The sequence below is a fragment of the Nycticebus coucang genome, chromosome 8 (assembly GCF_027406575.1).
Source record: "Nycticebus coucang isolate mNycCou1 chromosome 8, mNycCou1.pri, whole genome shotgun sequence".
NCBI lineage: Eukaryota > Metazoa > Chordata > Mammalia > Primates > Lorisidae > Nycticebus > Nycticebus coucang.
This window is the reverse complement of record NC_069787.1, coordinates 123047069-123061070: the sequence shown is the minus strand read 5'-3', so window position 1 is coordinate 123061070 and position 14002 is coordinate 123047069. Positions and strand designations below refer to the sequence as shown.

The 14002-nt window shown below is 46.0% G+C and overlaps 1 protein-coding gene across 3 annotated transcripts in view; it reads right to left on the bottom strand.

Annotated features, from left to right (window-relative positions):
- KCNAB1 (potassium voltage-gated channel subfamily A regulatory beta subunit 1) overlaps positions 1 to 14002 on the bottom strand; it is a 441389-nt gene that overhangs the window by 89426 nt on the left and 337961 nt on the right. For all 3 annotated transcript variants that reach the window (XM_053600068.1, XM_053600069.1, XM_053600070.1), the window contains exons 3-6: positions 11279 to 11316; positions 7586 to 7665; positions 5153 to 5197; positions 991 to 1035 (exon numbers count right to left, since the gene is read on the bottom strand). In XM_053600068.1, the coding sequence (XP_053456043.1) occupies positions 991 to 1035; positions 5153 to 5197; positions 7586 to 7665; positions 11279 to 11316 (208 nt within the window). The remainder of the gene's footprint in view (positions 1 to 990; positions 1036 to 5152; positions 5198 to 7585; positions 7666 to 11278; positions 11317 to 14002) is intronic.

Here is a 14002-nt window from a genome sequence, read left to right as displayed (position 1 = left end):
ATGAGTCTGAATAGGAGTAAAGATCTAAATTCCATCTTCTGTCTTCATATCATCATTAACAGGTTCAAAAACAACAAAATCTTATAGTGTGTGTGTTTGTATGTGTCCGTATACATGTAAATGTTTTCATCAGAAGGTTCCGAAAGAAGATTGGGCTTCTACCTCCAATTTTTCAAAAAGTCTATTTCTTATTAATGATAAGGAGGCAAATAAGGTTTTGTTTATTTTTGATTTTTGGTAAGACTCCAGCATTCTTTGAGATTTCCATCTCTCAAAGATGGAAAATGACAGTTCCAACAAATTCTCCAGTATGTGAAAGAGCTTGCTGTTTCCTTACATGTTTGTCAAGAAGGCCAGCCTTCTAAGGCTTGCTGAATAATGTAAGTACCAGTTCAAATGCCAGCAGGCCCAGCAGAAGCCAACTCATCCTGTGAAATTTGTCCTGCATCCCGCTGCACAGTGAACACCTCTCTTTCATCTGGCTTGACAGGGAGTGATGGAGGTGGCTCGGTGCTATTCTCCAATGAGATGGTCCTTTTGATCAGCACTTTCTGAGCCCGCCACAGAAATGATCAGAGACTTGCACAAGGAGCCAGACAAGATAATTTTATCTTTGCATTCTGTAGAAGTCTCTGGATTTTGGCAGATTTGAGTTGCTTTTCTTCTGGGATGCTTTGTGCTTATTTTCCTTTCTTGAAGTTTGAACTCTATTTTGGAAATGGTTCTAAGTATGAGACTGGTATTTGAAAAATCTCCATGAATCGCTTAGTAACAAGTGACCGCATGCTTTGCACTACATTTTTTTCAAAGTATCTTGCTAAAATTGAATCATAGGCTAATTGCTATTGCCTTAGCATGAGAAAAAAAATCCCTTTCTCTAAGCCAATTAACTTTAGTATGCTAGATATAAAATAGATGCCTTAAAGCATAAAAGCAGAAACTACTGGCTGTTTCCTATTCTGGAGGAAAAATAAAAGAAATTTAACTTACTTTCCACCCCAGTAGAGTTTGGTTGTTATGACCAGGCTGGACCTCCTGTATATCAAACAGACAAATACAGAGAAAGAATAAATATATTGCAGGTTATTGTAATGAGTCATTTATTATCATAGCACCAGAAAGCATTTGTTATTGTAGCCCACATTTTAAAAAATTGGTAAAGAGATACATTTGTTAATTCATGTCACTGAAATATAAGGACATAGGGAAGCTAGTGATTGGGGACTGGAAGTCAGATCCTAGTGAAAGAAGTTTAACGGAGATGATGTTTGCCTGGGGTGGGCGGAGGATGAAAAGGACAGTGACAATAAACCCAGGTCAGTGGTCAAGGTGGAGGTGAACAGTGGGTGAGCGTGGAGGGTCAGAAATGGCAAATGGGGATGGAAGTGAAAGGGCTCAAAGGCTGGATTATTTTAGTAGCTCAAGAGAATGAACACAATGAATGCTTATGCAACGTCAGGCCTGAGGCTGAGTTGCGTGTGAACTTTTCCTGGAAGGAAGTCCACCCTCTGCCAAGGACAATAGCCCCTGAGGGTCTGCGTTATTATCCACTTTAACCATTATATTTGAGGCAGGAACTGTCTCCACAGAAATATGAATGATGAAGTAAATTATATTAGTCAATACAGGTTAAGAATGAATAAGAAAAACATTTCTTTGAGCATCTCCTTAAATGGAAATGTTGTTTTAGGAAAACAGTCTTTAACTTGTGCTTCTACCACTTGACTTTTAAGGGATTGAAAGGGCAGAATCTTGTCAGCAAACTTATGGGCAATGAAACCATAGCATTATGATCATAGAATAAGAAACATGTCTTGAGAACACCAGGCGTATCATTTAAAATCAGGAGGCAGGCTTCAGTGCAATTTAGTTCCCCTAGGTATATAATTCGATTGAACTGGTCTGGAAAAAAAATATCATCTGAGATTCAAATGTAAAGTTCAAACTTCAGGAGTATTTGAAATAAGGCATTTATAATTCCATCAGCTGTAGACTCAATGCCTTGGGGCTCTCAGGTACAAAAGCCTGGCATGATTAACGATAACCAATGGGGAATGATGGCGACAACGCTGACAACTTGGCTGCAACAACAGCAACAGAAAAATGGTTGAAAATGTCAGCAACCTCATCCTGCTGAAGTTAATTCCCTGAAAAGTAATTTGAGTCACTGTAATGGTAGGTCTATAGGTTTATGTAGCTGGAGATCACACACTCCAAATGGGCTGATGTACTTTCCAGGTTAATACATCAACCTCATGATACCTGTTATAACAGCAACCTGCCACAGGAGAGCCAGGCCTCCTTTAGCAAATACTTTCAACCTTCATTGAAAAGCTGGATGGAATATTATTAAAAAAAGAATGCTGTCCTGTTGATTTTTCAGAGCAGTCGGTTCTGCCAAAGCTGCACATGCCACCCAAATGCCACCATGCACTTAGGTTTCCAAAGCTGGGCTTCCTGTGAAATGTTTGGCCTACATGGGTGAGCACAATAACATTCATGTTCCAGAAGCAAGGGCAGACAGCAGCTGGGCAAACATCCCTGACTCCCACAGAGCAAGTCTTCTGAGTGGGTGGAGGATGACAATGTGAGTATTTCACAGTGACACAGCACAGCCTTCAAAACACTTTGGCACACTTTATCTTGCTTTATCAGCATGGCACTTCATGATTAGTTATGCTGTCCATTTTATAGGTGGGGGCATTGAGAATCGCAGAAGAGAAGTCACTTACCCTGGATAGCACAGCTAGCAACTGGTGGCATCAGGACTAGTAGCCAAGGGTCCGCACTGAAACAGCTTTTATAGGCTCAGTGCTACAGTGATGTGTCCTATCTTTCCACCAGTCTCCTGGGGGAACTGTGAGCTGCTGGAAACATCTGCAGTATGGCAGCAGCTCCAGCTTTTATTCGTAAGACTGGACAGCAGTTCGTGGTGTACGTGATAGATTCTGCAGTTGTGGGGAGTGATGATGGGATGTTCTCTGGGTGCTGAGGGGCATACAGCTGCTGCACCAGTGCTACCCCGTCCCCTCAGGGTGCTCTGGGGAGGCCTACACCTCACTGCAGACTGACTGGACTTTTACGGGACTTTCTGTGGGGGTCGAATTGTGTTCCCCTCCTCCGAAAGACATGTGAAAGTCCTAACCTCCAGCACCTCAGAATGTGAGGCTATTGCAGATGTAATTGGCAAAGATGAGGTCACATTGGTGTGGGGTGGGCCTTGCAAAAAGATGCACAGCACATGAGTGGGGGGAGACCAGGAGAAGGCAGAGGCGGGGCTGCAGGGCTGCAGCCACAAGCTGAGAAGTCCCAGAGGTCGCTGGCAACCAGCAGAACTGGGAAGAAGCAAGGAAGAATTTTACCTGGAAGTTTAGAGGGAGCATGGCTCTGCCAACACTTTGATTTTGGACTTCCGGCCTCTAGAACTTTGCAAGAATAACTCTTTTTTCTTTTTTCTTCTTTCTTCTCCTCTTCCTCCTGCTCCCACTCCTCCTCCTTGTTCTTTTTCTTTTTTTTATTTTTTGAGACATTCTCACTCTGTCACCCTCAGTAGAGTACCATGGCATCAGCCTAGCATCTTGCAACCTCAAACTCCTGGGCTCAAGTGATCCTCCTGTCTCAGCCTCCCGAGTAGATGGGAGGTATGTGCCACCCGCCTGGCTAATTATTTTCTATTTTTAGTAGAGACGAGGTCTCACTCTTGCCCAGGCTGGCTTGAACACCTGACCTCAAGTGATCCTCCCTACTCAGCCTCCCAGAGTGCTAGGATTACAGATGTGAGCCACGGGGCCTGGTCAAGCATAACCCTTTGTTGTTCTAAGCCACCCAGTTTGCAGTACTTTGTGGTGGTGGCTCTAGGAAGCTGAAACAGCCCCTCTGTAGGCGGTGATGGATTTGCCAACATTCTGAGTGGGAAAGTAACTCAGGCAAGGTGGAGAACTGGGTGGGAACATGAATTCTTCCCCATATGTAAGGTGGAATGTAGTTTTCTATTAACATCCTTACAGTTCCCTGGGGTGGGGGAGGAGGAGAAGGGAGAAAGAGAAAGTAGGTCACCAAACTTTATTTGTTCATCTCTCCATAAATATCTGGTTTTTCCATTTCCGTACAGCCCTCTATTCCTACCAAAATTGATCTCAGAGCGAGGAGTAAGCTGCGCTCAGCGTATGTGGAGCTCCCTAGTTTCCCATCCTGTAGGGAGTTTAAATTACGTGTGGGAAAGCATGATAAACCACTCTTAATCTCTGCTCTTTGAGAATCTCCGGGTTTCCCAGACTAAGTTTTAGAAAATACACACTGAGTATACGCCTGAGTACAAAGCTTGTTGCACAGTCACCTTCCCAACACTATAGCACTGTCACTCATGTGGCAATCAGCACATATCGTGCCAGAGCAGGGGACCCTGAGCGTGCCTGGGGTCTTTGCTGGGCTTGGCCTAACTCTGCTGGTGCTGGGAGGAAGTGGCTGCTGTCTGACATCCTGGTGAGAGGCAGGGGATTGCCTCCCGCCCCACAGCAGAAATTGGGGCTGCCTTCTTACCACTGGCTTTGGCTGTTGATGGTGAGGGGATGACATGTAGAAGCCCCTGTGTTTTGGGGAGGGACCCCTCCAGGATGGCAGAAGAAGCACTTCCCGGAATACTCAGACTACAGGGCTCCTGAGCACACAAGAGGGGATGCTGACTAGTTGTGCCCAGAGAAGAAAGCTTTGGTACATTTACCCCAAGAGTGTTTTGTTTTATTACTTCTGTGTGTCCAGAGTCACTAATGAAATGAATATAAAACATAAATACATGCATATAGACAATTAGCTCCACGTCAGCTCACTTCCTTCATGAGATTGCCACAAACGGCAGCCAGAAGCCATGAAAATGACACTGGGTTTTATGCACAAATATCTCGTGATTTCCTTCACTGCTCGGCCTTATTGTCGTTCATTGTGATCAGTGACTAGTCAACAATTTTTGAAGTATAAGTAACGAACTAGCAGTTGGCATTCATTTTCAAGCCACTGTATATCTTTTTTTTTTTTTTTCTACCATTGCCTTTTTTATTTTAAGTCTTGTGCTCAGGTGTCATGAGATTTTATTTTCCTTTCTGTGGTGCGAACCGTAATTCTTCTACAAGACACACAAACAGGACACATGCAGTACCTCCAGCCCTTCTTCTTAATGATGCTGCCCAGAATCACTTCGGCCCTGCAGGGGAAACAGACAGCATCTTAGGAGACCGTGCCCTGGCAAAGCAAGAGTCACCCAAACCCCAGAGCCCTTCCTTGTTTGAACTCTCAGCGTCTACATATCCCGAAAATAGAAGCCACTCTGGGCCGGCCGCAGCGTTTTCACTGTTTCTGCTTGTGCCTGCAGAATCCTGCTCCGGGGCGTTCCCGAGCACCTGCCAAGTCCTGCCACCCTGGCAGGAGAGCACTGCGGCAGAGTCATCTGGCAGCGTGGCACTTCTGAACCTCTATCCCGTATATAAATACGCTGTTAGGTGGCGTTTAACGGGGCTCCTCCGCCTTGCTGTGGAGCAGTTCAGTCTGACGGGGGGACAACCAGCCCTCACACTGTTTAAACAGGAAATATCGACTCCTGGGTGATCTTGCCAGATAAACTAAGAACCCATGTGAGGGTTCAGAAGTCCCAAAGGCCAGGGCTGCAGAAGCAGTGACCCACTAGAGAAGTCCTGGGTTCCAGTGACAAACTTTGTCATAGGGGTAGGATAGAAGGAGATGTAAGGACGTGTCCCTCCTTCCCCTGGGCCGGCTCATGGAGGGGCATACTGAGGAGTCCACTGTCCTCTCCCCTTCACCTGCCCCAGCTGGGACCCCAGAATGAGGAATCAAAAGCGTTCTTCTACGCCCCTCTCAGTGAGACCCACACTGTGAGACGCACTGGCCTCCCAGAGGCTCTGAGAGCTGGCCCTCTGTCCATGAGGGTGCTGGACGTGGAAGTTAGCACGAGTGGTTTTGAGTCTTAACTGCAAGTTCCCTCTGTGTTAGAGTGTGCACCCTGCGACAAGCTGCGACTTGGGGGCGCTGTGGAGTGCACCCCGAGCTGACAGGCACTGGGGGGCTCCACCGATGCCCTTTTCACTTCTCCCTGTCTGTCTCCCTTGCATTTCACAACAGGAACATCTCAACTACAACCTGACAACCTTTCAATCATTGCCCGCCCTAGCAATCCTTCGCAGCAGGAATGCAGAGCTCCCGCTGCTCCTCCTTTCTTTCTGGCTTAGCCTAGTTTGGTAGCGGGCAGGGCAGAGGAGGAGGCGGGCTCTAAAGCTTTTACTTTCTCTCCTGGGATTCAACAGGAAGCCTCCGAGATGTGGGCTTGGAACCTCCTCGATTGTTCTTAAACATAGACCTGTTCTTGAAACTCAGGAAGCCCATGAGGAAAATGCACTTTGGCCAAGTGCATGGGATGGAGCTGATTCAGCAGGGCCCGTGGTCTGACTGCAGCCCTCACCTGGGAGGAGGTGAACGCGGCCTCTGGGTGACGTGCTCCACGGCCCTGGCAGACAGTTTCAGAGCTGCTCAAATAGCTGGGCAGCTATTTAGTTTTTCTGATTCTGGGAGTGAACATTAATGTTCACAGTCAGAGGCCAGGGAGCCCCAGACCTATTCTGAACTGTGCTGATTATGTTGGGATCAGGATGGCATGGACCTTGGGGTCTGTACTAAGGGTCCGAGAGAAGGGTTGCATCTGGATGTGTCTCCTCACACAAAAGAAATGAAGGCCCTCTGCCACCCTCTCCGCCCCAGAATGGGCTCAAAAATATCCTCTTATAAAAGGTGCTGGATTCCTTGGTATCTTTGGGGATCCCTGCTTTGATGTCTGATCTTCCTGTCATGCTGGTGTAGGGACAGGCCGAGGGACTAATTGCTGTGGTGATGACACAGCAAGAGTAGCTTTCAAACCCATCTTGCAATGTTCATTCATTTACTCACTCGAATGTTCAACTAATGCTTCTCCATTTCCGCAGCTGCCTCTCTGGCACCAGCCTCCCCGGCCTCTCATGTACCCACAGCAATTGCTCTCTGGTGCCACCTCCCTCTAGTCCATTTTTTTTTTTTTTTTTTTGAGACAGAGTCTCACTTTGTCACCTTCAGTAGAGTGTCGTGGCATCATAATTCACAGCAACCTCAAACTCTTGGGCTCAAGCAATTCTTTTACCTTAGCTTCCTAAGTAGCTGGGAATACAGGTGCCCACCACAATGTCTGGCTATTTTTAGAGACAAGGTCTTGCTCTTGCTCAGGCTGGTCTCGAACCAGTGAGCTAAGGCAATCCACCTGCCTCGGTCTCCCAGGGTGCTGGGATTATAGGCATGAGCCACTGCACCTGGCCTCCTCCAGTCCATTTTTTATGTATGGACCCGAGAAGGGAAGGTTTGGGTCATAAGGGAAAGCCAGAGATAATTAGTATCCCCAGCTCCAGTGGTGGTGGCTGAGGGAGGACAGAAGGAGCAAAGCAGCGCCACCCCCATGCAGGGGACAGCAGACCCTCTCAACATGTCAGATGTGGCTGGGCAGACTCTCCTGGTTTCACAGATGCCACCTGAGTGACACAAGCAGGTCTTGACTTACTTTCCAGCAGCATAGACCTCAGCAGTATCAAAGAGATTGACACCACTTTCATAGGCAATTGTCATCAGCCGTTCCGCGACCTGCAAGGGAATGAGAAGGCCAGTCAGAAAGGCCAGACGCTTTCCAAACCCCGGGGAGCAACTTGGAATTCTCTACTGGTTTTTAAGGGCACTGAAATGTCACTAACCACTCCTGGTTTTCCTCAGTTGTAGTGAAGAGCGAGAAAAAAAAGCAGGGCAGAAGCGTGCCCTCCCTCAGCCACAGAGGGCACTCAGGGATCACTGTCAAGGCTGGGATGAAGTCTGCCCTTAGAGGCCGTGACTGGGGAGATCTGTGTCTCTCACTCTGCTGGGAAGACTGGTTTGACAACATTCTCTGTGGCATTATAATCTCTGACAAAGAGGGTCATCTGTGTCACTGGTGCCTCCATTCCTCAACTCCTTTATCCAAGGCAATAGGTTTTGGCAGCTAGGTGACTCCTGACCTGAAAGCTTGTGACTTCTTCCCCTGAGGCTTAGACAGAACTGTGACTGTTGTCAAACTCCTGACACTGGCAGTTCAGCAAAATCCCATCAGGGAGCCAACACCACAAGGAAGTGAGTGCCCTGACCTGCTGGGGCCTGCTCCTCGGGGCCCAGCCTGAGGGCCCCTGGTTCCTGGCTTTGTGGTACTGACCACGAGTGTCACGTGTGACAGAAGAGTAGAGGGTAATTATGTACGACAGCTTGAGGGGTGGCCAGAGAGGGACAGTGGCAAGTCACAGTGGAAAGGGGCCATTCTTTCATTTTGTTGATGGATGTATTAGTCATTTGAAAAATTACACACCTCACAAATAATGACCATTGATTTTTCCATTATATTTTTGATGGTAGGCCCAAGCTGCTTCATCAGCATTTGCAAGATAAACTGTTTTTTTCTGTCACTTTGAAAACTAGGCTACCAAGAAAACTGTTAAACTGGCAAAATGGAATCCACACCGATCCTTTGGCGTAACAGCAGCGAAAATGCTATGACTCCTTTTAATTTGCTACCTTTATAACATTTATCTTATCTAGAGATCAGAAGTTAAAACAAGTATAGTTTTCTGAATTATGACTGTCCTGTGTTTTAGAGATTATTGTGCTTATGTTGTCTATTAGCCTGTGGAAATCTTCACAATTACATCTTGTCTGGAGGAAATTTTTAAGATAAGATGAAGAATTCTGGATGGAGATCTGAGCAAAACGATGTTTCCTAACCATAGGATTTGAAGACCTGAATATGGAATAATGGGAAAAAAATCACCGACTAAGTCTGCAGACCAGTTTCTGGTCTTGGGTGTCACATCTACCAGCTAAATAAGCTTAAGCAAATCACCTGACCCCTCTGTATTTCAGTTTACTTATCAGCAAAATGGGGATGATTTTGTTTGGGAATCTCCTCCTGCCCACCCCCCACCCTCCATCCCCCAACCCCTTCAGCCCCCCGAAGCCAAAAAGCGTCTGCAGCCTGACCTCACCTCCCTCCAACCTGGTAGGCCCCAGAGGAAGTGGCTCAGGTCTTGGGACACATTCAGACCAGTGAGGTGTGGGGAGAGATTTGCTGAAGACGCCCAGGAATATTTTCCTTGTTTTTATTCTCAGTTTTCTAGACCCAAACCCTTTCCCTGGAGTTACTGTTCTAATTGTGGCCATCTTCCTACCTAGAGAAGGGCCACAGGGCCAGGAGACTCCCTGGGAAGTGGAGTGGACATCACTGAGTCAGGCCTGAAACTTGCTCTACTTCTCAACTTTTAGTTTAAAAGTCAAAAATAACTTTTCTCCATTGGGTAAGCTGATTTGAGTTGGATTTATTGTTAGCTGCAATTAAAGGTGCCCTAACTACCTTACAGATCAAAAAATGTAAATAACGCTCTGAACACTAAGGGTTCTAAGATGGCAATATCTTCTGATCATTACTTTCAAAAATTAATATTTGTGAGCCACATCTATCTTGGTTTTATGATGAACCAAATCATCTTTGAGAGGCACCTTACTAAGTTATGTCGTTTGGTGTTTGAATCCTTTTAATAACGCCCCTGCCAAGTGGTAATTCAATGTACCGTCGAGCTCTCCCAGCGATGGGGACATCCCCTTCCTGAGGTGGTGCTGACGGTTACATCACTCAGCACACCTTGGGGTGACCATCCCTGCGACCGCATCTTTGTACCTGCTCTGTGTTGGGATTATCTGAAGCCAGAGAGGAAACAGGAACATCTGGGGAGGTGAACTCCCTGCCGTTGGCTCACATTTTGCTACGTGGAAATAGCTGAGCTCCAGCCACTGAAGCCTGGGTGAGGCCGGGTCTGGCTATGTATCCCCTCCTGGGAAGGCACCTCCCTGGGAACTAGGAGGGCCCCAGCTGCTCTCTAGACGTACAGTCGCTATTTGTCTGGTCTGCATCTAACGTGAGCGCCTCTGCAGCCAATTGGTCATTGTTAAGACTGCCTCATTGCCAAGGTCTCTGCCTGCTCAGGGCTGCCCCCTGCTCTACCCTGTGCTGACCCTGAGGGCACTTCCTGATGACCATCCCACATGTCACTCTCACCTCAGGGTGCACCCCCAGGAACCCCCATGAGACAAGCCCTCTAGGGGCTCCTGGGCCTGGCACTGGGAATAGACCTTTAGACGACAAGGATACTCAGCTCAGACTCGTCCTCACATCTGCTGAGTAACACTGGTGACTTTGGGAGCAGTGGGGACAGCCTCTGTTCTTCCAAGTGGCTTCTTCAGAATGAAAGTAAGAAGAACCTTTGTAACGGGCTGGTTCTGGGCCTGGCACCTGGCTAAGCACTTTACAGGAACTGTCTCATTAGTCTTAACCACAATCTTGCTGAGTGGACGGTATTTGCATTTTACTTGTCTGGCCACTGTTCGTAAATATAGATGTTAGTAAATCAGGTTGGATAGAGGCAGAGAGGGACATGATCCACTCAGAGCCACTTTCCCTGACTCCTCAGTGGCCCGGCAGGTAGGGACCTGGGGCATTGCCCACACAGAGTCTTGGCACTCAGTGCTTGTAGCCCTCACTTGTGCCATGAAGGGGTTCCTTAAAGCAATGGTAAAAATATCAGTTCAGTAAGCACTGTTTTAAATGTGTGAATGATGACCACCGGGAATTTTATGGGCGATCTTGCTGCCATTTACAGAGTGTCTGCTCCCTCCTAAAGAGAGGACAACACAAGTGCCTGACATGCATGATGTGTTGATCCTTTCAGCAGACCATCAAGGGCAGCAGCAGCGTCCCATTTTACATAGGAGGAACTGAGGCTGAGAGAGGTTGGACACACTTGCCCAAGCCTGGTGACCAGCTGCCCAGTTTGCCCAAGACTGAGAGAATTTCTGTTGTGCAGGTGTCAGCGCTAAAACTGAGAAAGTCCTGTGCCCAATGGGACCAGTCGGTCACTCTCAAACTAAATACATACATAAAATGAAGCCATGCAATGGCAGCGATGAAATCTGTTTGTGAAATGACTAATGTTAACTGCAAACAATTCATTCTCTCACTGTTCAACCTGCGCATGTAATAGATAGAATTGACCGTCATCTTTGAGTCAATCTTAACCATTTCCATTTCTTAACCATGTGCACCTCACTCCTGTACAATGGCAGGGTCCCGACTGCACAGCCCCCTGTGTTTTCTTTTTCAGCATAACAGAGGCCAACAGTAACTTACCTCATCTGAAATTTGACCTCCAAATGTCACCCATGTTCCTAGAAAAGAACAAATATTTTCACATTATTCATAACCATTTTCCTAATATTATGCACAGTAGGATATGTCTCTTGCCTCAGGAACACCTTAATAGATTGTAACGAGTACTTTACAAGATGCTTGGATGAGGGGCACATGTGGGCCGCAGCCTGCGCCCCTTCACTAAGTATTCTAGAAGGGGTCTGTGTCTCTCTGGAGGAAGCAGGGACTTTTCTTCATTCAAAACCATCATATATGCTAATGGCAGTCCTGTCCTAAAAGATGCTTTTTCTTTTGCTATAGGAACATGAATGTCAGTGGACAGTGTCTTGCTATCACTTAGCTAAGAAGCTACTTGTTTGGAAAGGGAAGGTGAACCTTGGGTGATGGCTCTTCCTGCCTCTGCTTCCCAAATGGGGTTGTGTTTTGTATTCCTGATAACCTTTCAAAAGGAACCCTCTCCTTCCAGTGCCCACTTCCAAGACCCAAGAGACGACGCTTGTGTACCTTCTCTGCTATGAACCACTATTCCAGGTGGAAATCTCTATTGGTTGTGGATTTAGGAAAGCAAAGGAAGAGAGGAATAACCAGCTGCCAAAGGCTTGCATTTGTGAAGCAGGAGGGACACAGTGGACACTTGCCACGCCAGAGTGGTGTTGTGGGGGCATGTGGAGAAATTCTGCTGGAAACGCATTTCACATTTTATACTAACAGCCATAGCTACCATTTATGGAACCCTTTACAAATGCTAGATAGGGTGCTAAGAATGTTTTGTGTTTTTATTGCCAATCATTTTGACAAACTTATAAGGCACTAGTTTTGCAAAGATACTTTTATTATCCTTATTTCCAGGGGAGGAATCAAATATTAACCCATCCGGCAGGGAAGATACCCAGTATTCCCCAAACATGACTGGCTTTAAGAGGGGTATCCTTTTTGCATACCACACTAGCTCATTAGAATATTCCCAAATTAATTGTAGCATTTTGTTTTTGTTTTTCGAGACAGAGTCTCACTCTGTTGCCCTGGATAAAGCACTATGATATCATAGCTCACATTGACCTCAAACTCTTGGTTCAAGTGACCCTTTTGCCTCAGCCTCTGGAGTAGCTGGGACTACAGGTGCCGGCCACATGCCCAGCTAGTTATTCTTTTTTTTCTTTCTCTAAAGAGAGTCTCACTCTGTTGCCTCAGACTAGGGTGCCATGGTGTCATAGCTCATAGCAACCTCAAACTCTTGGGGTTAAGCCTCCCCCATAGCTGGGACTACAGGCTTCTGCCACAATGCTCGGCCAATTTTTCTACTTTTAGTGAAGACAGGATCTCAGGGTCTCACTCTTGCTCAGGCTGGTCTCCAACTCCTGAGCTCAAGCAATCCACCTGCCTCAGCCTCCCACAGTGCTAGGATTACAGGCGTGAGCCACCACACCTGGCCTAATTACAGCATTTAGATTTCATGCTCAGTAGCAATATGTTGGTGTAATTGCATCTTTTCCTTTAGTCCTCAGGGACTAAAACAAAAGTAGGGTATAAATTATTTCACTGGTACCCTCTATGTCCCCAGAAGTTGCCGACTGGCAGCCCCCAGGTTGCACTCAGCTTGGGGACCTGTTTATCTTGGCTGGAACAGTATTGATCCACTTCATTATTTTAATACATTTTGAATAAGTTACCCACATTTAAAAAATTAGGAGATTTTCTTAAAGTGTTTTGATTTTCAGCTTCTCTTGATAATGAAGGGCTGCTGTTTCCACAAGGTAGACATTCCCCCACTCGGAGGAGCGGCATGTTCTGTGGAAGGACCACGTCCTGCCCAATTAGTTCAAGTCCCATTGCGTTCCCAGCCTTGAAGCCAAACAACAGCTGCTGGATATACTCTGACACTTACTGCTATTTTCTAACTGTAAAATGAATAGAAAAATAAACTCGTGCATCTCCTAAAAGGGAGAATTGAGTATAGCAAGAAAAACATAGGAGTACAAATTTTTTTTTTTTTTTTTTTTTTGGTGGATTGAAAGCTCCAAACAAAGAATGTTTGCAAAGAAAAGTTACATCTTAAAGAACCGTAATAAGACCAGCCATGGCTGGCACACGGAAAAGGTGGGTGCTGGAAAATTTAATGAACTGAAGTCACGGCAGTGTTTGTCTCTGAATAAGAATAAAATAAGTGAGCTGCTGTAAAGTGCAGTTCCTTATTAAGTGCAAAAAATTGCCTGGGCATCAAAACCTTTTACAGACAACACGTTTATAAAAGAGTCTCTCTCTTTTTTTTTTTTGAATGAATGAATGAATGAATTTATTACTTGAATACATATTTTAAAATGTGGCATGAATACAGAAACATTATACAAACAATAAGTATTTTTGTGAAGTGAACACATCTAGTCAACCAGCATTCAGATAAGAAACAGTATTGAATGTATAGAAATTACATGTCCAGAGTGTCAACAAGCATTTGCAAATGTTAGTCTAACCAGCAAGTCTGTAGCTCAGGGTGTTAAAAATACAATTGAGAGCTTTCAGGACAAGTTAAATGATGGGTGGAATTTTCTCCTGCAGTCAATGAGATATAAAGAACAGCCCACTGCTAACTATTTTTGGTGCAGTGAGAATTTTGAAGAGGTCCAAGAGCTTTTGGACGTGGAGGCAAAACATCAGGAAATGGCTTAGTTGTGTGATGAAAAGGTCGCTGTGCCAGCGGTTGGA